Source organism: Alosa pseudoharengus, unplaced genomic scaffold (assembly GCF_046254945.1).
Source record: "Alosa pseudoharengus isolate Yale_2024_CS ecotype anadromous, Long Island Sound unplaced genomic scaffold, YU_APseudo_1.1 YU_APseudo_1.1_scf_8, whole genome shotgun sequence".
Taxonomy (NCBI): Eukaryota; Metazoa; Chordata; class Actinopteri; order Clupeiformes; family Clupeidae; genus Alosa; species Alosa pseudoharengus.
Genome location: NW_027468870.1, coordinates 41615207 through 41640992, shown reverse-complemented (window position 1 = coordinate 41640992; position 25786 = coordinate 41615207). Strand labels below are relative to the sequence as shown.

General features: G+C 41.2%; 1 protein-coding gene across 1 annotated transcript in view; it reads left to right on the top strand.

Moving 5' to 3' along the window:
- The window catches only part of exoc5 (exocyst complex component 5), a 68954-nt gene that overhangs the window by 35515 nt on the left and 7653 nt on the right, over positions 1-25786 (top strand). The window contains exons 14-16 of the mRNA XM_076275106.1: positions 5093-5213; positions 16123-16209; positions 23402-23510. Coding sequence (XP_076131221.1) covers positions 5093-5213; positions 16123-16209; positions 23402-23510 — 317 coding nt within the window. The remainder of the gene's footprint in view (positions 1-5092; positions 5214-16122; positions 16210-23401; positions 23511-25786) is intronic.

Genomic DNA, 25786 nt, shown 5'->3' with positions numbered 1-25786 from the left:
AGGACGCATAGAAGACGACTAGCTAAATTACTATTAAATCTGCTTAGCATCATTAGCATGCTGCACATATTTGTTTAAAACTCTTGCATTGAAGTTGACTGATCATCTCAATACCAACGTTTCCCAAAAGGGCCTGTCCCAAGGAGAACAAGTATTACCTTGAAACTTAAACACACATGGGAAAACTGAACAGTCCAATCAGTAGACTATGATAGGCTAAGCTAGCCAACTATGCTACTTTGTTTACAATATTTCCAGGCTTCAACCAGACAGCTGAATTAAAGTGGTAGAGTTGTAATAAAAAATAGCAGGCCTAGGCTATAGGCTAATCTGCATAAAGTGTGCTGTCATAAATATCAGTCATTCAGAAAAATATTTTTATATCAGGATATAAAATAATAGATATATTATATTGTAATCCTCTGGTGTTCTAAGGGAGGCTATTAAAATGTTATTTAATAAAATGTCTAGCCCCCCCCCCCAAAAAAAAAAAAAAATCGAGATTCGTATCGAACCGTGGGTCAAAAATCGTGATACAAACCGAATCGTGAGGTTGGTGTATCGTTACAGCCCTATTCACTAGCGATGAAGCTATACCACTGCCTTTAGTCTTTAGATAGTTGTGCTGACCTGTCAGCCCGGTCTGTTGTAAAGCTGGGAGGTGTGACCACCACATCTGGGATACACTCATCGGGCCAGGCATATAGCAGAAAGAACACGGTAGAGCAGTAGAGCCGGCAAGGGTGGTCAGTAGAGTCGCTTTCTGAATCTGGCAATTGTGTCGGAATGTTGCCGACCGCTGTTCCTGCCTGTAACCCAAGTATGGACACTTGGGTCTGAGCCCCAATCGCATTCCGTTGCCTCTCTTAAAGCAGCACTTAAGAAGATTTGCTCTTGTGGTCCCCCTACAGTTGAGAAGTGCAATAATAAATTAGATCATATCAATTAAACGTCTCAATCTCACTTTCACATCACATTTACGCACAAAGAAGTTGCGTGAACGGGGCTGAACTGTGCATACGCATCTTTCACCACAAGGATACAAGGATACAAGGAAGTTTATCGTCACATGCATATAGTTACTGGAAGTAAGAAATGCAGTGAAATTAAGTCTGGTGTCAGCCTATTTGTGCATTTATGGGGGGGGGGGGGGGGTAAAAAGTGCAATAGAAGAGGGGTTTAGTAGATTAACCCATTTACTCCTAAAATGCCTGCTAAAAACGCCTATAGAATCCTATGGCATTCTAGACTAAATAACCTTATTTCCTGAGTGTTTTCTGAAAACATACTAAAAATTGTCAACGTCTACCAAAATTTAATATCTAAGCCTCTGTAGCACCTAGAAACATGAAATAAAAAGCATGCTGCGCTACGCAGCATCCAGTGGGAGGGTCAATGTTGCGTCATGCAGCATCCAGCGCAAATGGGTTAAGTGGCAAGGGCTGCATAAGAAAGGTGAGGGAGGATTGGGATTGGGGGGGGGGGAGCACCAACAAGGAGCACCCAAGAGCAACAGGGGCAAGGAAAACTCCCTTACCAAGGAAGAAACCTTGGGCATATCCACGGCTCAAGGGGCTAACCCAACTGCCAGGGGTCTTGGTGTGTGTGTTGGGGGGATGACAAGGGAGATGGGATAGTGTGCTGTGTATGTGGGGAGAGGGCAGTGTGCAATATGTGTGTTGGAGAAGCTTCCTCATGAGACAATGTGCTGTGTATTGGGGGGGGGGGCAGTGTGCTGTAAGTATGTTGGGGATGTGTGTTGGAGAAGCTCTTCTTTTGGGCTCTTAGGAGTACTTTTCTGGAATAGATTAGAGAATAGAGTTCTTATAGTACGTTCAGCTGAGCGCACTACTCTCTGCAGAGTACTACAATCTCTAACTGTGGAGTTCCCATACCAGGTGATGATGCTACCAGTTAGAACACTCTCAACCGCTGAAGTGTAGAAGGCCTTCATGATGGATGTAGAAAATTTGAATTTCCTTAGCTGACGAAGGAAGTATAGTCGTTTTCTGGACTTCAGAACATGTTGAGTGTTAACAGTCCATCTTAAGTCTTCAGTAATGTGGACACCAAGGTATTTAAAACTTGTGACTCTCTCTACAGGTTGCCCGCTGATCATTAGTGGGGTGTAACTGTAGTTCTGCTGCTTCCTTCTGTAATCCACTACCATTTCCTTGGTTTTATTGATATTCAGTGTCAAGCTGTTAGATTGACACCACTGTGCCACCTCATCAACCTGATCCAAGTAGAGCTGTTCACTAATCAGGCCCAAGATCACTGTGTCATCTGCAAACTTAATGATGGAGGTATGACTACTGTTGGCTTTGCAGTCATGTGTGTAGATGTTGTACAGCAGTGGACTCAAAACACAGCCTTGGGGAGCACCCGTGCTGATGGTTAATGAGTCAGATGTCAGACCCCCCACTCTAACCACTTGTGAACGGTTGGTGAGGAAGTCAAATATCCAGTGACACAGGGTGGTGTTCAGTCCTAAGGCCTTCATCTTTGTGACCAAGGTGAGGGGTACTATCGTGTTGAATGCCGAACTAAAGTCAATGAACAGCATCCTCACATAATTCCCATTCCCCTCCTCCAGGTGAGTTAAGGTGGTGTGCATGAGGTTTGAGATGGCATCCTCTGTAGACCTGTTGGCTCTGTAAGCAAATTGGAGGGGGTCGAAGGAGGCAGGGAGGGATGAGCAGATAATGTTTTTCACAAGCTTCTCAAAACACTTCCTCCCTGTAGACGTCAGGGCTACTGGGCGGTAGTCATTCAGACATGATGGACTTTTGTTTTTCGGTACTGGAACAATAACAGACTGCTTGAGGCAAGTAGGAACTGTCTCTTGAGCCAATGATGTGTTAAAGATATAAATGAACACAGGAGCTAACTGAGCAGCGCAGGATTTCAAAATCCTGTTAGAAATTCCATCTGGTCCAGCAGCTTTTCTACAATTAACCCTCCTAAAGGCATTGCTCACATCGACCTCAGAGACACAGAAAGGTGCATCCTCATTTGCTTCACATGCTGCAGCTAGTGCAAGATAGTCTGTGTTTTTCATGTCAAAGCGAGCATAAAAAGCATTAAGTTCATCAGGGAGGGCTTTACTCACATTCATCATAGGAGGGGACTTTCTTTCAAAGCCAGTGATGGTTCCGAGTCCTTTCCACACTCGTGCTGGATCACCCTCCAAGAAATCAGCTTCAACTCTGTCTCTATAGCGCCGCTTAGCATCTTTAATAGCTCTACGTAAACTATAAGATGCTGCTTTGTAATCCGTCATATCCCCTGAAATAAGCCCAGCATTATAAGTCATGGTGCGTGTCTTTAATGCCGTTCTCACTTCTCTATCCACCCATGGCTTCTGGTTAGGGAAGCTTCGGATCTTTACATTTGGGATGATGGAATCAGTTAGCATATTGATGTAACTCAATGATACTTCCGTAAACTCATTGATGTCAGCAGAGTTAGTCTTGAACATCTCCCAGTCAACGTTGCTAAGGGCGTCCTGTAGCCTGGCTTCCGATTGGTCAGTCCAGTGCTTGATTTCCTTGGTCACTGGGGGGTCCGTCTGACTTCTCTGCTTGTACATAGGCAGTAGGAAAACAGCGGCATGATCTGATTTTCCGAAAGCTGGTAGAGACTTAGTTTTGTAACTGTTCTTGAACTGTGTGTAGCAGTGATCCAGTGTGTTGTCACCACGTGTAGGGAAGTGAATGTGTTGAATAAATTCAGGCATGGACCGGTTCAGATGTACTTGCACCACCAACATCTATGTGTGAAAAGATGTGCATGTCTATGCATCCTTTCGACCATCCGTAAAGCAAAGTTTTTCAGGCATGTAAATCAGCGACATCTAATGGTGAAATCACAAAATAAAGCGCAGGGCATAAAACAGATCTCAACACTTTCAACTTACAACATTTCATTACGTTACTACCTTCGTGATCACTATCATTCATTTATATTGCAGGCTATGAGGTTTGTAGCCAAGGCTGCAGCCAAATAGGTCTACACTAAACTGCAAATGTTTTCAGTAAATCACGTTTAGTTTGATATTGATGTTCCTTAATAATATTAATATCGCCTAAATCAGCGGTTCCCAAACCTTTTTTCCTGCGGACCACCTGCTACATCCTGACTCGCCTCGCGTACCCCCACCATCCGAAAAGTAACACATTCTCTTGACGCATTCCAGGCGGCATCATGTTTAATTAGCCACGCTATATGATAACAAATAGCAAAATCAAAATGTGCAACTTGTCTATGAGCTCTCACGCTAAAAAAAAAACAGTGTGGAGAACAACATTAGACTGGTTAGATAGCACCTCACTGCAAACCACACACTGTGGCTTTGGGCAGTCTGTCTCCCAATCCACTTGAAGCCCAGGCCTATATGCCTCATCATAGGCTAGCCTATTTTTTTCTTCCCGCAGTCTTTTCTGTCTCATCTTTTTTTTACCCCCCTGCGCTCCACCTCCATCATTCTGCCCCCCATCCCATCGTTACCTGTCTCCTGCTCTCTCGCTTCTCTTCTTTGATCGCTTTAATTAGTCCTTTTGGACAGTGTCCCTGTTTTTAGACAGTTTTCCATGTTTGCGTAGCCTTCTACATAGCCTATACTTCCACGAAACTAACACGCCAGATATTCTGACTGCCCGCAGGAAATCATATGCATTGTGGGTAGCTTATTTTTTTTTAATGAAAACATAGCCTGCTATAGAGTTTACAAATGATTTCCTTTAATTTCACTTTTCCATATCATTATAACCCGATTAGAAATTATTTATTATTTATGAACTAATTTGATTATTAATTAATTAATCATTTTTAGCATATTTCCGTCATTGCCCTTTTCATCTTGCGTACCCCCTAGTGGCAGCTTGCGTACCACCGGTGGATCTAGGCTACTTGCGCCAACTACTAGCCTTAATAAAGTTCATACAATTCATGGTGCATACAATTGATTTAGAATGTTGTGGGGGAGGGGGGTAACCGTCCTGCCGGCACACTGAGGATTAACTGGTTTTAAAAGCTTAAGCGCACTGAAGAATGCAATGAAGTTGTATTTGTAATTTCTTCTCTGTTACAGCAATCCCATCAGCTGATGCAAAAAATGCCAACTTATACTTCCTTGATGTGGTACAGCAAGCCAACACTATCTTCCATCTCTTTGACAAGCAGTTTAATGATCATCTCATGCCATTAATCAGGTGAGTAAAGAGGCCCCTTTGTGTCCATGGTAATTTCCAAGTAAATAATCGTATTTCTATTGTTGCTGTTTAATCTAAAAGCTGACATTTTAAAGAGTATTGAATAGCCTTATAACTTGTGCAATATCTCTCAAGGAGTTCAAGGATCTGCATCAAGCTTTGCACAATTAATCACTACAATTAATTAGCCGTGGCCTACTGGTTAGCGCTTCGGACTTGTAACCGGGAGGGTTGCCGGTTGCTCCCCAAGCGCCGCCATTGAAGCAGGCAGCTCACTGCGCCGGGATTAGTGTGTGCTTCACCTCACTGTGTGTTCACTGTGTGCTGAGTGTGTTTCACTAATTCACGGATTGGGATAAATGCAGAGACCAAATTTCCCTCACGGGATCAAAGGAGTATATATACTTATACTTACAAAGTAGATAGACTTTGTAATGTTTTATGTAAGGAATGATGATGTAGGCAGAGTATAACAGATGGTACTTTACTCAGTTACGAAGCATGGCATCAATAGAACATGGCAGCATGTACGGAAGCCTACATCATTTGTAAACATCCTGTATACCTACTTCCTGTAGTTTTTAATTAAGCAGTGAACACAACATTTTCCCCCTTATAAGAAAAGACTCAGTTTTCTTACAAACATACATGTATAACTGTATACACATGGAATATAAGATCATGTAATCCATTGGCATGAAAAGTCTTATTAGTGTTGTGTGGGTCAACCCGTTACCCGCGGAATTAAAGGAAATTATGGGAATTAATGGGAATTTACGGGAATTAACTGGGAATTTTTGGTAACTCCTACTGTTTCATATACAGACGTTAACATTTTGTTTCGTAATAAGCAATATGATTTGTTTGTTCGTATTTTCGCTTAGCATGTTAGCTATCTTTGTATGCTAAACTAACGGGAATCCCATTCTCTGCCTATGGTTTACTAGCGTGCTAAACTAGCAACACTGAAACCACTGAACTGCCCAAGATACACCACGCCACTCAACAACAAAATCCAATTGGTTGGAACATTCACTGACAATCAGTTTGTTCAGTTAGAATCCCAGAAAATGGTAAAACAAATAAAAATATAATGACACAACATACCACCCCAACCAAACCTTATAGATTATGTAAATTATATATAAATTGTCAAGTTTAATCAGACAGATTAATCGTCCCATTACAGTTTATGCTGTGTGCTGAAATTGCATTAAATCTGGTTGTTTTAACTAATATTATGCTGCAAGATGGGGTTTTGTCCACTACATTTAAGTTCCCTGTTATAGACTAACTTGCCATATTAAAAATTCCCAGTTTATTCCCATTAATTCCCATTTATTCCTGTTAATTTCCGTATATTCCCGTTAATTCCCATGGAAAGTTTCCAACTTTGAAAATTCCCGAAATTTTGCAACCCTATTTCAAACACACTGAATGTCTACCTATATGACTAGGCTATCTGATGACAATTCATGATCATCATTCATTTAGTGTTGAGATGTTGTTCATTGAGTGAGATACAGTAAGATCCAAATAGCGGGGATAGCCAGAACAGATGAAACACGTTTTAATCAAACGTAATTTACAAAGAGATCGTATCACACTGAAAGCTCATATTTTGTCACTAGCAAATAGCCTATATCGGTCCTTTGTCAAATACAGTTGCATTATCAGCCCTGACCAAAACCGTTCAGGAATTATTTATGCAAAAGTGGAACGTGCGTAATGTTTCATTCTCCCTCCTTTGGCACGGATGAAACTGCATGAGAGACCATGAACCATATCGTTTCTCCCGTATTGTATTTGCCAAATTTGACAACAGTCTACATTTAAAATCATAGCCTACTTCCAGGCGCAGGAACATATTTTTGACCAGGGGTGCTGAATAACAAAATAATCATGGATGTCCGACGATTTCTCTCCCAGCTTCGAATTTAGACAGCTAAATACGCCATTTCAGCGCCGTGTATGAGTAGGTCTAAGAGTGAGAAGCTTTATAATGCCCTGGGCAGCCACATTCCACTGCAACTATGCGCAGCACTTGCCACTCCGACTCATCAATAAAAATTGCGCGCGCACATACCAGACCCATTAGAAGCGCAGTTGACTTTACATCATTAACCTATTTCAGTATATAGCCAGAAAATGTCCGTAGACGGGCTCTGATATAGCCTAGCCTAGTCTAAGGTAAATTCCCTTTCTGGCTTCTTTCTCTTTATCGCCATGGCAGTACGCATTTAGAGTAAAGAATAACGTTCGTGAACCCTTCTGGTTTTGTTGCCAGCATAAAAACAAGCTTACCATCAGCCTATCCGCACATTTTAAACACAAGGGATGAATTGAACGATGACTAAGTCGGACATATAGGCATAGTTCATATTGAAAAAAAGTTATACAATTTGGATCTCTAGCTTTTCCCCACCGCAGTCTTTTAATGCCATCTAATCATAACGTGCACAGTCTGCACCACACTAGTGTTGTCACGATACCAAAATTAATGTTTCGATACCGATACCAAGTCAAGAATTGCGATTTCGATACTTCTTCGATACTTTTTAAAAAATGTATTTGATTTGGGGGCCCCACCACCTTGACATCATCATCATCAGTAATACTGAATATACTGTAGTGTGATCATTCACACCAGTGGCCATCCCAGATTCTGTTGACTCTCCCCACAAAAACACACATAGAAAATTATGGCTTATGTCATATTTCATATATTCTGCATAATTACTAGTAAATATATTTAGTAATTTGAAAACTATTCTAAAACTATAACTATTTTTAAACTATCACACTTAGGCATATATTTAATGTGGTGTTCTAGGTCTAATTGAGTGCACATTGGTGATGTGTAAGTGTAATTGAGTGCCTGTCACTTTAAGAGATACGTGAGAGTAATTGGCCTTGTCTCACGGTTTTAGTCTAGTAAATAAAAGTTGCACATAGCGCATAAGGATATGTGGATGCAATTAATTATGTTTTGTATGTCATTAGATAAAATAAATGTTTAAAAAATGTACAAGTCAAAGAAAATATTTCTGGGATCATAGAAGAGATAAGTGTCTTGCAATGTTCATTAATGATTTTAGCGGGCACTATTGTCAAACGTGACCTGAGCTAGCGGAATAGTTAGCAAGGATCTCTCTTCAGATGTAAAAGTTTGCGATGGTTGCTTAGCCTATTTCTAAATTACATTGAACCCAAATAGTAGGCCTAAATGACCAAAATCCCACAGCCTAGATAGGTTAGCAACACAAACTTGAGATGCAAGTGAGCAAATCAACTTGATATTAGCCTATTATTATGTGTTACCATAGCATCACTTGAACTAGATGTTACTTCAAATGAACACGGTCATTCTCAAAAGTATCGATACTAATAAAATTAGGCATCGTGACATTTTTAATTTCAGGGTATTGCGATACTTTTGTAGTATCGGTGCACCGTGCAACACTACACCACACATAAACCCAAATCACACCAAAGATTCGCGACGAGATGAGCTGTAACATTCTATTAACCAGCAACTTGATGCAACATTTTAAAACCTTGCAACTGTGACCAGACATGGTGAATGCTTTGCGACGGCTTGCAACGACTTGCAACATCTAATTCACACCGCTGTAACCTCCTTTCTGTAACGGTTTCGTGTCATTGCGAATCTTTGGTGTGAATTGGGCTTTAAACAGACGATCTGACGGGGTTTATAAGATTAAGAGTGTGTCCATGAGAGGACCAGGCGGGGGTGATACATGCTACGTCACCGATTTTGATGAAACTTGGCCAGTTTGAAGGGTCCACCTAAAAACTCAAAAAGCCAAAATAGTGCAAAATTTGAAACAACCCACGGGGAATTAGGCCCCCGTCCTTGTTTTAGGCCAAACCTCAAAAAAAGGCCCAAAATTGCATAAAATGTTGACATCCCTCCTGCTGTCAGATTTAAACAAAGTAACAATCCATGCCATCAAAGGTGCATCCAAGGTTAGTTTAAAACTGGAGTTACAAGGCGTAAGGTGTGACTGTTGTCAGTCCAGGACTGCACATGTCCACTATGTCACAAGCTTTTTGGCGAATACCCCAAAACAAGCAATATTCAGACCTGAATATCTCTGATGAGCAACCTCCTTTTTTCACAATTCTTTCTGCACATTAAAGGGCCATCTGTGGACTTTATAAATCAAAAGAAAAATGCTCGGCCTTTTTATTATTTTTTTCGTGGTAACCGCCTAAAAAGTGTGATCCAGCCAGTGATTTCAAATACATATCAATGATTGGTTGAAAAATAATGCTTAGGTCATTTATGGTGGACAAATGGAGATATATTATCATAAATAGAGTCTGCTGATCAAATCCAAGCTACATTTAATGTCCTAAGTGTAATATATTCCTAGCTAAAAATTACATCATCGGGTGACATACACCAGTATACCCGTAGGTCTAATTTTTGCAAATTTGATATCTTCAACATATCTCAGGGCTAGAAACAGTCACATGGACTCAAATAATAACTTGTAAGATTTTGATAGTCAAAGATCAAGGTCACTGTGACCTTATGTACAGCCCATTGTGGTGAATAAACCTCTAAAAATCCCTGACATAATTTCAAATGTAATACAAACATTCACACTGGCCCATTCTGAAACCAATCCCTACCCACTCCCCTCAGTGGTGTGCACTCAGGTGGAAATCACCCTTACAGATAAATCAAGTTCCCCATGTAAATGTTGGAGTTCTTTTATCACTTTTGGGTGCTATAGGCTAGTTGGAACTGCTCACCTTAATGAACTATGCTAAGCTATGCTAACAGTGGGCGCTTCAGACTGAGGTACTGCACGCACAGAGACGAGAAGGGTATGTATCAGCTTATCTAACTCTGGCAGAGACAGTAAGATAATTTCCCAAAATGTTGGCGTGTTCCTTTAACACTTGGTTAATCGTTGCAAGTGGCTAGGGAGAGAGTGTAGCTCGCTTTGGAAAGGGCTTTTCACTTACAGATAACAAATTAATTTGAATTTGATGGTCAAAGGTCATAGTTAAAGGTCATTGTGACCTCACATTCTTGTGAGGAATGCCTATAGGAAGTTTTTTTTTTTCTTTCAAATTCGGCACACACAGTCACTTATACTCAAAGAAGAACTGATTCGATTTGAGTGGTCAACGTTACTGTGACCTCAAAAAAACAGCATGGGTCTACTGTATTTTTACACCTTGAACACAATATCCTGGAAACCCCTTGAGGGAGTTATTTCAAATTTAGCACAACTTAGGCCCGGTACACACATACCAAGATATTTTATGTTTGGGTCTTTCGTCCACACGTAAACAGTGTTTTAGCCCACACAGATATTTTTAAAAAAAACCTTCTAAAGAGAATGCTGGTTTACTTGACCAAAATGGAGATTTTTACAAACAAGTATATAAGTATATACTGTATACTCTTTTGATCCTGTGAGGGAAATTTGGTCTCTGGTCTCTTTATCCCAATCCGCAAATTACACAGCACACAGTGAACAGTGAGGTGAAGCACACACTAATCCAGACGCAGTGAGCTGCCTGCCACAGCGGCGCTCGGGGAGCAGTGAGGGGTTAGGTGCCTTGCTCAAGGGCACTTCAGCCGTGCCTACTGGTTGCGGTTCGAACCGGCAACCCTCGGTTACAAGGCAGTAACCAGTAGGCCACGGCTGCCCCCGTGGACAAGGACATAATGGTTACTTTGGGTATTGAGTGTTCGTATATGTAGCAAGTCAGTCAGTGCTCTCCTGGGCTTTACTTGTTTTGTAGCCTACTGTACATCGATGTCCATCCATCGTAAAAACATGTCTGTAGAACCTGCTTATTACTACAAGTTGTTTTAAAGCAGAGACTCTGACATGGTATAACCACCTACAGTAGCTTCATGTTAGGGTCCCACAAGGAAACGTGTCTGAAACATTGAAAACATGATAATCTACATTACTTGTGAATTAATTTACTTGTACATTAATTGTGAAACTGTGTTCCTCCCACTTTAACGCCTGTCTGCTGCGTTGTGCTAATGGAACAGTGCTAATGGAGTAATGCCAAGCTAGATTAACATTTTTCCATGTTAAAACCATTTATCACATGAAAAATAACAAGGTTATTATCATGTCATAATAACAATAATAACAATACTCTGTGTTTCTAGGATATCATGTTCAAGTTGTAAAAATATTTTTTAGTTAATAGTGAAATATTTTTTTTTGTGAGGCCACAGTAATATTGACCTTTCACCACCCAAATATAATCAGCCACAAAACTTCTGTTAGACTTTTTTTGAGGACGGTCACTGAAAGGAGCTGTAACAAATATCGGAGGCTGCTGAAAAGGCAAGCCAATGGCTATGGCACTCACATGCTATTTGGGGTCATGTTGTAACCTGAATTGACTGAGACGCTGCTGTTGTGTTTCTGGAGTGGTAGTTGTTGGGCTTGCGTGTCGGCTGTGTATGTTGTTGATCAGGTCATAAGTGTCCACAGTAATGAAGAGGAATGACTGGAGTGTTTATGATATTGCTTGGTATGTTGGTATGTTGCTGATCGGATCATAAATGGCCATAGCAACAAACAGGAATGACTGAAGAATTTGTGATATTGATTGGTAGTTGGCATCTAAATATTTGTTGGTATTTGTTGGTGTCTGCATCAAAGGCTTGCAGTTTGACTGGGTATGTTAAGATAATAAACCACCACAGCAATGAAGAGGATTGACTGAAGAATGTGTAGGTATTTGTGGGTGCCCACATCAAGGGCTTACAGTTGGTCTGTTTACAGTATGTGGCTGATTGGATCAGAAACTGTGGGAGCAAAGAAGAGGAATGACCAAAGACTTTGGTGGTACTTCTTGGTGCCCGGCCATAGCAAAGAAAACAAATTACCAAAAAATGTGTCTGTATTGGTTGGTAGACAACCTATCATGAGTGTGGAGGGAGCTGGGTCTGAGATGCCAGATACCACTGTTGAGCCTTCTGGAAGTCACCGATGAATGATGAAGACAAAAGTGCAAGTGAATATTTGTACCAAATTTGAAAAAAATCCCTACAGGCATTTATGATATATAATTTTCTCAAGAATGCAAGGTCCTTGACCTCGACCTTTGACCACCAGATTCAAATATTTGTTATCTGTGAGTCAAAGTGAATATTTGTATCACATATGAAATTGTGTCAGGGATTTTTTTAGATTTATTCACCACAAAGGGATATACATAAGGTCACAGTGACCTTGACCTTTGGCTACCAAAATGGTACAAGTTATTATTTGAATCCAAGTGACTGTTTCTAGCCCTGAGATATGTTGGAGATATCACATTTGCAAATATTGGACCTACGGGTATACTGGTGTATGTCACCCAATGATGTCATTTTGAGCTACCTTAAGGAATATATTGCACTCAGGACATTAAATCTAGCTTGGATTTGATCAGTAGACATGATTGAATATAATATATCTTCATTTGTCCACCATAAATGACCTAAACATTATGTTTCAACCAATCATTGAAATAGATATGTATTTGAAATCACTGGCTGCATCACACTATTTAGGCGGTTACAGCGACAAAAATAATAAATAAATTAATAATAAATATAAATTATTAATAAATAATTAATGTGCAGAAAGAAAAGGAGGTTGCTCATCGGAGATATTCAGGTCTGAATATTTCTATTTTTTGGGTGTTCGCCAAAAGGCATGTGACATAGTGGATACGTGCAGTCCTGGACTGACACCAGTCACACCTTACGCCTTGTAACTCCAGTTTTAAACTAACCTTGGATGCACCTTTGATAACATAGATTGTTACTTTGCTGTGTTTAAATCTGACAGCAGGAGGGATGTCAACATTTTATGCAATTGTGAGCCTTTTTTTGAGTTTTTTTGGCCTAAAACAAGGACGGGGGCCTAACTCCCCGTGGGTTGTTTTAAATTTTGTACTATTTTGGCTTTTTGAGTTTTTAGGTGGACCCTTCAAACTGGCCAAGTTTTATCAAAATCGGTGACGTAGCATGTGTCACCCCCGCCTGGTCCTCTCATGGACACACTCTTAAATACAACCCGAAACAAAAAAACAGACCAGGCCTCTACTGGAGACCGGCCTTTAACCCAAACCTGTAGCCACGCCAGGCGTTTAAAAGAGACAGGCGTCTCTTTGGGACTCTGCTATTATTTGAAGTTTTACGGTACATCAATTCAAACATTCAAGGCCATATAAGTGCAATTATATACATCATAAGCATGACAGTGTTACGCCATTTTCAAGTAACATAGTCCTTCAGCCAGGTAGGCTGGTGAGAATCTCTCATCGGCCTGGACGTGGGTGTGGTTTAGTGCCTTCATCAGTATATACATCAATATGTTTCATATAGAGTTACCACAGTGCCACCTGTGGTTGTATAGAGTAACCTGTGGTGTAACTATACAAAACATATTGATCTCAATGGTGCATTTTGCCCATGTTCAGGGTGGAAAGTAAAAAGAAATATTTGCGTAAGACAAGTCAAATTGGTGTTTTTAAAAAGAAGGGATCATGGAGAATAAAGGAAAAAAATATAAAGAAAATCTTTGCATATTCCCACAATGTGTTTGGGTGCTCTGAAAATGAGAACCAAAATGATTTTTCAGACTTGTAAGGTCTGCTGTTCAGACCCTGAAGGAATTTATTTTCTGTTCTTTGCTCTTTGTGAGAGTGTTTCTACTTATCTCAGTAAGGAAAATAAATCAAGAGCCTATGTTGAGTACAAATATGTCTTCTGAAGGCCTAAACAAAGCCCAGCCAAAAACGCCAATAACATTTTGATCAACTTTGAGGGACAGCTATGATCATGCACGATCCAGACCAAACGTGATGATTTTGCTACATACTATTCCTATTTATGTACCAGCATGCAAAATTTGAGCCTCCTACATGGTTTAGTTCTTGCGCTGTGGGCTTGTGATCTTTGACAAAAAAGAGGCCGAACAAAATCGACACCCCCCTCCCGCTGTAAAACTATCTGTATCTTGGAAAGTATTGATCTTACATAAGAGTAATTTTACAGTGTTTCTCCTGGGTAACATAGGTACACCTGGTAATGTTTTCAGAATTTTTTGAGACCTATGTGTGTGGGCCCTGGTTGAATTGACGTGGAATGACCCACAGATTTTATTTTTTTTCCGGTGATTGTGACGAGCTCAGACCCGCGGTAGGGGTCACGTGACCTCGGTAATGCGGTTACCTTCCCAGCCCTACCTTGATGAGACTTGTGTGCAATTGATATCAGGTCAGGAAACAAAGCTATGGGTACGATCAGTCGTGAACCACAAAAGATGAAGAGGTCTTTAACAGAGAGTTTAAGGCGGTTTGTAGTACGGCAACAGCTCGGGTTCCAGGCCTTTAGGTGAAAGAGGCCACCTGTGTGTGATCTGTGCGTGGAGTTTTGTGAGCTCAGGGCATGTAGCACAAGTAGAGTCAAGGTCAGCAGCAGACAGAGTCGTATGAGCAGTAGCGAGGAGGGCAACGAATTCAATGTCATGGTCATCAGCAGGAGCAAGAAATCAGCAGCTGGATTAGCAGGTAAAGGCAAGCGGGACATACAATCAACAGGGACATTTTTGGAGCCTGGATGGTAGATGTTGTCGTAGTTGAAGGACATGAGAGAAGCAGACCATCTTGAAACACGTAGACCAGCACGCTCGACACCCTTTGTGGTCAGCAAAGTTGTCAGCGCCTGGTGGTCTGTCTGTAGGGTAAAGCGGTGCACCCATAGGTATGTACGCCAACGTTCAACAGCCCACACGCAAGCTAAGGCTTCCTTTTCCACTGTAGCATATTTACGCTCAGCGGCAGAGAGAGTTCAAGATGCAAACGCTACAGTCCTTTCAACCTTGTGTGAGCCCACCTGTGTCCGTACGCCACCTAATCCATAATCTGATGCATTTGTGGACACTATGGTATGCAGTGTGGGATCAAACAATGCTCGGGCCTGGTTCACACACCGTCAGTCGATCTCAGACATGCGCGCATCGGTTCCACCATTGCAAGGTTTGGCAGGAATTTTGAGTACCATGAAGGCAGTCTAAGGAAGAAGCGGAGAGTTGAGGCATCAGAAGGCGCAGGAGTATTGGCAATGGCCTGTATACGTTCTGAGTCAGGTTGAAGGCCATCGGCTGAGACGATATGCCCTAGGAAAGGCCGGCTGTGCTGGCGGAAACAGCACTTCTCTTCATTAAGCTGCAAGCCAGCAGATTTCAGCCGGTGTAGAACAGCTTCCAGGCCTTGTCGTGGGCAGGCATGTCTCATCCATGTATTATGATGTCAAGGTAGTTTTGTACCCCTGCGAGGCCAACAAGGACGATGCTCATCATTTTCCGAAATGCAGTAGGTGCTGAAACTAGACTATTATGGTACAAGACAGAAACTAAACGACCAGTCATGGGCAATGAATGCTGTAAGATCACGACTGTTTTCATGCAGAGGCATTTGATAGTAAGCACTTGTCAGGTCAATTGTAGAAAATATAGTGGCACCCTTTAAGTTGGACAGCAGTTCATCCATATGGGGCAATGGAAAACCATCCACAATGACCGCCGTTGGGTTCACACAGGTCAACGCACGTGTGAATTTTGCCTGACTTTTTCTGTGTGACAACGATTGGTGACACCCATGCTGATGCTGATGTTGTACGGCGTGACACATCAAAAGTCCATGACGACACTATGCTATAGCAGCATAACTAAGGCATGGTGAGAAGTAGTCGACACCAGTGCAGGTATGGTCAGTGACCACCATCGCACGCATGACTGGGGTGCCAGTCACACAAGTAATTTTACTGTTCTTGAATGTATCAATCCCCACACCCTGTAAATTTGAACCATGTTTTCTAAAGCATTTTTCACCATTTTAGCTCTTCCCCAAAGCTGACTGAGTGTCTGCACAAGAAGAAAGAGGTTATAGAGCAAATGGAGGTTAAATTAGACATGGGAATTGACCGGTAAGTTTCTGTCTGTCAATGATGTCTGTCTTCAATGTCATGTATGTCTCATTAGCAGTATTCAAATTATCCCGTTGTTCACAACGCTTCACGTTTTTTCCCTCAAAATTCTACACACAAGTCAAGTCAACTCAACTTTATATATATAGCGCAATTCATACACAGAGGTCATTTAATGTGCTTTACATAAACAAAAGCAAACAGGAATAGCTGATAAAAGCATAGAAGGGCAATAGTCAAAGAATAGTTTAAAAAGTAAAGAATAATAATATCATAATAAAAAGAAAACATAAAACGCACAAGTTAAAATCATTTAAAAATAAAGAAAAATTAATAAGCAAAAAAACAAAGGCAAAAGTAGTTAAAAAGTAATAAAAGTAGTAAAAGACAAGGTAGAATAATTTTCAAGGCAGATTCAGAATTTGTAACTCAGCGCAGTTAGCAGAAAGCATCTGAGAACAGTTTGGTCTTAAGTCTAGATTTGAAACTGTCTACAGTTGGGGCCTTTTTGATGTCATCCAAAAGTTGGTTCCAGAGCTGAGCCGCATAGCATCTAAAAGCAGATTTACCATGTTTAGTTCTAACAGTAGGTTTTACTAACAGGTTTTTCACCTGGGACCTCAGTGGACGAGAAGGTGTGTACTGCTGAAGCATGTCTGATAGGTATTTAGGGCCTGCTCCATTTACTGATTTATAAACAAGCAGTAGAGTCAATTCTGTGACTAACTGGAAGCCAGTGCAGGGACTTGAGAATTGGACTAATGTGGTCAGTTATTTTAGTTTTTGTTAGAATTCTAGCTGCTGCATTTTGTATCACCTGAAGCTGTTTAATAGTCTTTTTAGGAAGGCCTGTGAACAGTCCATTGCAGTAATCAAAGATTCTGAAGGACTCTTCTCATCCTAACAATGGATTATTCCTACCGCTGAAATGAAGAAGTCGCCTATGTAGTCACAAAGCCAGAACTGAGAGACTCAGGAGAAGTTTTTATCCCAAGGCCATCCGAACTCTGAACTCACACTATACTGACTTTGCACACATTCACTCCTCAGCACTCTCAAACATTTCCCGACTCTGAACTCACACTATACTGACTTTGCACTCATTCACTCCTCAGCACTCATGACCCCCCCCCCCCCCACACACACACACACACACACACACACCTACATGACTTTTAGCACTTTTACATCCCTCTCCCTATGCTACAGACCCTTTATTTATTTTCTTATTTCATCACACGTCAAAACACACACACACACATGTCTGACTTTCTCCAACTTTTGCACATCTCCATAGACTTTTTATTTATTATTTTTGATTTCTCCTCCATCTATCTACCCATGTCCTTGATTGCCTAGCCTTTCTGCCCACCCCCAACACACACACAAAAAACACACACACTTACATCATCACTGTCATCACCTCACATACATACAGCACACTGCTTGCTACAGTAAGTCTCCTCTACATACTTGCTGCACACTGCCCCCCCCCCCTACATACAGAGCACATTGTCTTCAGGATCTTCTCCAACACACCTCCTCTACATACTTACAGCATACTGCCCCCACCTACCCATACACACACAGTCACTGCTCCATTCCCCTCCCGCCCACACACACATCTTCACAGTCATCAGTCACATACATCATACTTGCAGTACACTGCCCCCCCTCTCCCCTACATACACAGCACATTATTTCATCAGGGAGCTTCTCCAACACACATCCCCAACATACTTACAGCACACTGCCCCCACCCCCCAATACACAGCACATTGTCTCATGAGGAAGCCTCTCCAACACACATATTGCACACTGCCCTCTCCCCACATACACAGCACACTATCCCATCTCCCTTGTCATCCCCCCAACACACACACCAAGACCCCTGGCAGTTGGGTTAGCCCCTTGAGCCGTGGATATGCCCAAGGTTTCTTCCTTGGTAAGGGAGTTTTTCCTTGCCCCTGTTGCTCTTGGGTGCTCCTTGTTGGTGCCCCCCCCCCCCATCCCAATCCTCCCCCACCTTTCTTATGCAGCCCTTGCCACTTAATCTACTAAACCCCTCTTCTATTGCACTTTTTACCCCCCCCCCCCCCAATAAATGCACAAATAGTCTGACACCAGACTTAATTTCACTGCATTTCTTACTTCCAGTAACTATATGCATGTGACAATAAACTTTCTTTGTATCCTTGTATCAACCCTGCTGGAAAGTTTTTTCTTTGTTCAGCTGAAGAAAATTGAGACATCCAGGTGTTGATTTGTTCTATGACACATAGATTCATGGGGACCATAGTCATTTGGTGACAGTAAATTTGTGTGTCATCTGCATAGCTATGATATGAAATCAAATTATTTTGGATGATTTGTCCAAGTGGGAGCATATAGAGGTTGAATAATAGTGGCCCCATGATCGACCCCTGGGGAACACCACAGGTCAAGGACGGTTGGTGTTGAGGTACAATTTCCGATGGCAGCAAAGAAGCTCCTTTCTTGTATATATGATTTTAGCCAGTTGATAACTATGCCTGTAAATCCAACCCAGTGTTCTAGTCTGTGTAGTAAAATATTGTGATCAACTGTGTCAAATGCTGCACTAAGGTCCAGTAGCACTAGGACTGAGGTTTTACCTGAATCTGTGTTGAGGCGTATTTGAAGACTTTAATGAGAGCTGTTTCAGTGTTGTGATTTGGCCAAAAACAATGCCCCATAATGACAACAAGTGTTTGCAAATTTATTAGTAGAAATAAAGTACGGAAAGTATTCACAGCCTTTGCTCAATACGCCACTCTAGGACATTCACAGAGTTGTCCTGAAGCCACTCCTTCTTGGCTGTGTGCTTAGGGACGTTGTCCGGTTGAAAATGAACCGTCGCCCTAGTCTGAGGTCAAGAGCACTCTGGATAGGGTTGGGTATCGTTTGGGTTTTATCCGATACTGGTGCTAAATCTATACTTTTAAAACGGTGCCGGTGCCGAAACGGTGCCTGAACCGGTACTTTGTTTTTAAATTAAAATGGTCTAAAGCATGAATTGCTTTTTTTTATTGATAAGACAAATTTGGACATGAAATTGAACTGTTATATTCAATTTACTATCAATATCTCATTGCTCCTACGAATAATACATTTAAATGTTAAAACAGCTTGCCATGCATGCACACACAATTGTAAGCTCTGCTTTGTTTTCTCCTCCATCTATCTACCCATGTCCTTGATTGCCTAGCCTTTCTGCCCCCCCACCCCCCACCCCCATCCCCAACACACACACAAAAAACACACACACTTACATCATCACTGTCATCACCTCACATACATACAGCACACTGCTTGCTACAGTAAGCCTCCTCTACATACTTGCTGCACACTGCCCCCCCACCCTCCCTACATACACAGCACATTGTCTTCAGGATCTTCTCCAACACACATCCTCTAAATACTTACAGCACACTGCCCCCACCTACCCACACACACACTACACACACACACACACACACACACACAGTCACTGCTCCACTCCCCTCCCGCCCACACACACATCTTCACGGTCATCACTCACATACATCATACATACAGTACTCTGCTTGCAATAGTAAGTCCCTTCACCATACTTGCAGTACACTTCCCCCCCCCTCTCCCCTACATACACAGCACATTATTTCATCAGGAAGCTTCTCCAATACATACATACTTACAGCAACACTGTCCACTGGCCTATGTGGTGCACCCCTCTGGTTTATACATCCAGTGTATAAACTGGATGTAGCCTACACATCAGTGTTTTACATATCAACGAATGACTAAACCAGGGGTGTCCAAACTGCGGCCCGCCACGCACTTTAATCCGGCCCGCCGAGCATTTATTAGTTTATCATAGATCCGGCCCGCCACACTTTAATCCGGCCTGCCGGGCATTTAATTAGGTTATCATAGGCTGCTCGCTATTTTTTTTCCAGCGATAGACGACGTTGTGGTTAACTTTAGGCTACTGCAAACTGCTTTACACTCTTCCTAAAGAACGTTTAGAATGTCAATGTCAAAACAGCTTGTTACATCAAGATACATATCATCTCCATTGCAGCAGATCTAACTACGTTATGCTACTCCATTTAATTGGGAACGCATTTGAGCGTGCACAAGAGGGAGAGAGTGCAATGGCAACAGTTCCCACTACTGACCATTTACAAACTGTGAGCGGGCACAGCCATAGGCACAGCACTAGCCATAGGCTATTTGAGTGGAGCTGGCAAAGGGTCTTAAAGTGACAGTGCACCATTTATAAATGAATTAAAAAGCATCAAATTAACAGTATTTCTTAAGAAATTAAACTATGTTGCCGTTAACGTTTCCCCAAATATTAACAAAGTAACACGCTCAAAAAATTCGTTTGGAAGTTGTGGAAGTCGCAGTCAATCTATATTTGCAGTAATTTTGGGGAGTAAATGTGAGGAAGAATTTGGATGAGCCAGATTGCAAGTCCAATATGTTTAAGGGAAAAAACATTTTTGTCACTAAAATTAATTAATAATCGTGATAAATAATCGTGATATCAATATTGATCAAAACAATCGTGATTATCATTTTGGCCATAATCGTGCAGCCCTAGTTTAGAGGGACGGCCAGCTCTAGGAAGAGTCCTGGTGGTTCCAAACTTCTTCCATTTACGGATGATGGAGGCCACTGTGCTCATTGGGACCTTTCAAGCAGCAGAATTTTTTCTGTACCCTTTCCCAGATCTGTGCCTCGAGACAATCCTATCTCGGAGGTCTACAGACAATTCCTTCAACTACATGCTTGTTTTGTGGTCTGACATGCACTATTAACTGTGGGACCTTATATAGACAGGTGTGTGCCTTTCCAAAGCATGTCCAATCAACTGAATTTATCACAGATGGACTCCAATTAAGCTGTAGTAACATCTCAAGGATGATCAGTGGAAACAGAATGCACCTGAGCCCAATTTTGAGCTTGATCGCAAAGGCTGTGAATACTTATGTACAAGTGATTTCATTTTTTATGTTTAATACATTTGCAAAAATCCCAAACAAACTTTTTTTAAAATTGGCATTATGGGGTATTACAAGTAGAATTTTGAGGGAATAAGGCTGTAACATAACAAAATGTGGAAAAATTGAAGCGCTTTGAATACTTTCCGTATGCACAGTATTAAATGCTTTATGATGTTTTATTTATTTTATAATGAAGTGTGAAAAAACTATTGACTTAACTTCAAGCACAACTTCTAAACTGAAATTAGAAGAGCAGATAATCACAGCGAGATATTCATCACAACTTTTAAGCTTTAAAGGAATTATCCGGAGTAAAATGCACTTTAGATTAATTAACGTATGTACTCCCAATCATCCGTAGAGTTGACATCAAAATCATGTCATTCGGATGTGTTTTGAGAAAGTTCGATTTTACCGTTTTTAGTCAAAACTCGTTACCCTGGAAGTGACCCGGGCATGTCATTTCGCCGCTACAAAACGCTATTTTTATACCTCTTCTACAGTTCCAAACAACATTACACTTACGTGGTAGTGAGTAGAGGGTCCCTAAAGCCAAACCGAAGTATCCCGAGGTCTTTATGTGGTCGGATAGAGAGTCCAGAATGAATTTCATCAAGCCAGTACCTTTCCGGAATTGTTGCTGCTGCAGCTTTGATGTCAACTCAACGTATGTACTCCCAATCATCCGTAAATTTATCTAAAGTGCATTTTACTCCGGATAATTCCTTTAAACAGCATTTTGTGGACTGGGCACACATTTTCACATCAAAATAAGCCAGTACTTTTTGTTGTTGTTGTGGAGCATGTGAATTAGAATCTCCCGCAAATCGATTTTATGCAAGTGAGATCGAGAGAGAAAGACACAGTGAGTTGTTTCTTAGGGTGGGCCTTATAGCTCTCTCCCTCTCTTTCATTACGCATATCCCTCTGAAGCGATATGATTGATATTATCTATGACTCACTGTATTAAATAACATGCATTGGGTTATGCAGTACATAAAGTGTAAACAAAACAAAATGCTATGCTTTTGCATAAAAAATGCTTTTGCTATGATAACATTTCACACTCCAACCTGCAAAAAGCCATTTCAGGGGGGTTCCCCCCCCCCCCCCTCAAAAAAAGAAAAGGAAAAAAATACAGATTGAATAATTGTCTCTAGTCAGTACACCAAAATAAAGAAGGCCTATTTTGCCTAGATAAAATATGTAGATTTTGGTAGTTTGGTCTTTGTATGTAGCCTTGGCAAATGGCCATCTAGTAATAGGCCTAAATAATATGCACATGCAATGACACTTGTTAAACTCACCTCAACATGTCTCTTGCAATCATTTAACCCGCCATGGGCAATGCTAAATTCACTGTCACAAACAGTGCAGCATGCAAGACTATCATTATTTTTTACTCTTATGACACAAGGGTACACTTTTGTGTAGTCTGATGTGAAATGAGTCTTAAATATTCCTTTTTGGGAGGCACTCTGCCTCTGCCATGACACTCCTATTCCTACACTGAGCTGATTAATGAAGTTTGAGAGAAAAGTGATAAAAGCCAATCTACACTGAAAACTGATTGGTTGATTTAGCGAAACAGGCCAATCAGGATGCTCTCTGTCTTGAACAGGCACACATGCACCACCTCTCTCTCTCTCTCTCTCCCTCCCTCTCTTTGTCGTGCGCTCTACACTCATATGCACACACGATTTGAAGATTCGGTCTTTTGTGAGCGCTCTTGCTCGCTCTACATTCCGTTCTAGAATTTGCGGGCATCAAGGAGCTGTTATCAATATGCGGGAGAGAAACACAAACCGCCAGAGAGGGCTCAAAGATCTCTTCAAAAATAGCCATGATGGATTCTCCCTCACTAAACTTTTGGCTACTCGGGGAGCAGTGAGGGGTTAGGTGCCTTGCTCAAGAGCACTTCAGCCGTGGATGTGGGCATGGGAGAGCAGTGCTCAACCACTTCCGCGCATGGGAGAGCAGTGCTCAACCACTTCTCAATCTGCCCCAATTATATTATTATTATCATATTAATATTGACACATTACAGCATTTTTAACAAATGTATAAGACTTTTTGCACAGTACTGTGTGTGTGTGTGTGAGTGTGTACAGAGAAACAGAGAGATGTACAGTTTAATGTGTATATATTTGCTCAAAGTAAATGTGGGCTTTTTCCCAATAAAGGACACTGAAATGCATGGTGGGACAGATGAAGCACATCCTGGCAACTGAGCAAAGGAAAACAGACTTCAGACCTGAGGATGAGAACAATGTCATGATTCAGTATACCACAGTATGTTTATGTTACATTTACATTTATTCATTTAGCAGAAGGTTCTATCCAAGGTGACTTACATATGTCAATTACATTACAAGGGCCATTGTATGTACAAAGCAACCTGCAAGGACATCAATAAACATTACATTAACCATTAAATTAGCCCCCAATACCATTACTAATAGACTAAGTAGAATTTAACAGAAAAATAACAATAACCATTACATACTGTATACACACCGCGACTCTTTACAAAAAAATGAATTACTTAGAAACAAGGTGAACATAAGTCTTCAGACACTTTTTCATCCTAAAGCTTTCACTACAATGAATTAGAATTAGGGAAATCATTCCACCAACAAAAAATCACAGAATAAAAGGGTCTTGACTGTGACCTCTTGTTGATGGAAGGCTGACATGTCTAATTCTCAGAGTACCACAGTGAGTAAGAGGGGGCGTAGAGCTGGATCTTGGAATTAAAATAACAAGGTGCAGATCCGTTTTGCCGGTGCGTTTTTAGCTTTTTTTTTTAAATACGAAAATAGACACTATAACATACCTTATGTGTGATTTTGGGAACTCTATGATGAATAGAACTGAAATAGATGACTATCGAAAACTCATGAACGCACAACGCACAATCTGGACATTTTTTTTCCATATGATGGTTGCCACTTTGGGTCGAATCAGTGACGCATGCACATCAGGTCAAAACCAGTCCATTTATTTTCGTGGGTTTATCACTAGGTGGCAGTCTCGCTAGGTCACTTTACAGGCAACACTTCATATTTCATGAAAGACGCTATATCTCCATTTCTAGAAAAGAAAACAGGGATTTTGATGAAAACCAGCCACTGTTTAGCTTTGGATTTCTCAGGAACAGGCATGTAGAAAGAAACTGTTTGTACCCACTGAGAGCTTAAAGTCTCACCTTTCAAACGAGCCATAGTATGTGTCCATAGCTATAAAATAGAATGCGCTGTATACAAAAATCGTCAACAATGATCTAGATTGCTGGCACTGGGCCAAAGCTGCCAAAAACAGCGCGGCATTCAAAGTGTTAAATAATAATAAATAAAATTCACCAAAAAGCAAATATGTCCGTGACTGCCCAGATGAAGCGGTGTGTCCAAGGGTGTGTCCAAGGCTTATACCATTTGTATAAGCTGTCTGGGCATTTCTCATGCCGTTGAGTAACATTGACGTAACCGTAATAGGCAAATCCATGGGAGCGAATTATCTTACCTAAGGAAGTGGTGTAAGTAGAGAACAGAAGTGGACCAAGTACTGATCCCTGAGGTACACCTGTGGTAAGGTCATGAGACTTGTTCCAATCACCCTGAATGAAAGACCTCTGAGAAAGAATGCAAGCCAATTAAAAGCTTTCCCAGAAATTCCTAACTCAGATAATGAAAAGAGAAAAATTTCATGGTTCACTGTGTTACAGGCTGCAGATAGATCAAGTTAAATTAAAACTGATGACCGAAGCATTGAATGTAACTAAAGCCTCTGCTCAGTCACAGGTGAAAGAGCAGTTTTGGTAGAATGACTGCTGTTGATGTCCTGTCATGAAGTGCCTTGCGACTCTGCCGCAAACCCAACTGCCCCACGGGGACAATAAAGTTATCTACTACTACTACTACTACTACTACTACTACTACTACTACTACTACTTGTGTGTAGTGGGTCTGTGAACATGCATGAGATTAAATTAGTTGAGTAGGGACAAAATAATCAACTGAATGAGTATTGTCCATATGAATATTGAAATGACCAAGAATTAATAATGGACAATTATCCATTGGAATTGCAGACAGTATAACATCCAATTCATGCACAAAGGAGCTAAATTGTCTCGGAGGATGTAGAAGCAAGTATTGCTTAAAAGGCTCAGTTATCATGATAGGATGATATTCAAAAGAGTCATAATTTTCATAATTTAAAGAAAACCTGGCCCATCACCACCGGATAAACACCTGGTATGGGAAAAGCCATAATTAGTTGACAGCACTGCAGCTGTGGCATTGTCTCTAGTTACCGAAATGTGGATTAAACCAAAGTGATAACAGTAACTAGCCTGACGAGCCAGACCCACATTAAAATGTAGGGTCTGGGCACTCACCGTTCGCAGTGCTCAGTCCGAGGGGCGGGATAATCAGTTGTCTTTCCAATTCCCTCTGCACGCAATAGGACAGCGGCAGCGCTATGAGTCCCATGTGTTTCCCACCAGCGGAGCTAGTTGGCTAGTTCAAACGTTTGCCAACTTAATAAAAGCTTAACTTGTGTCACAC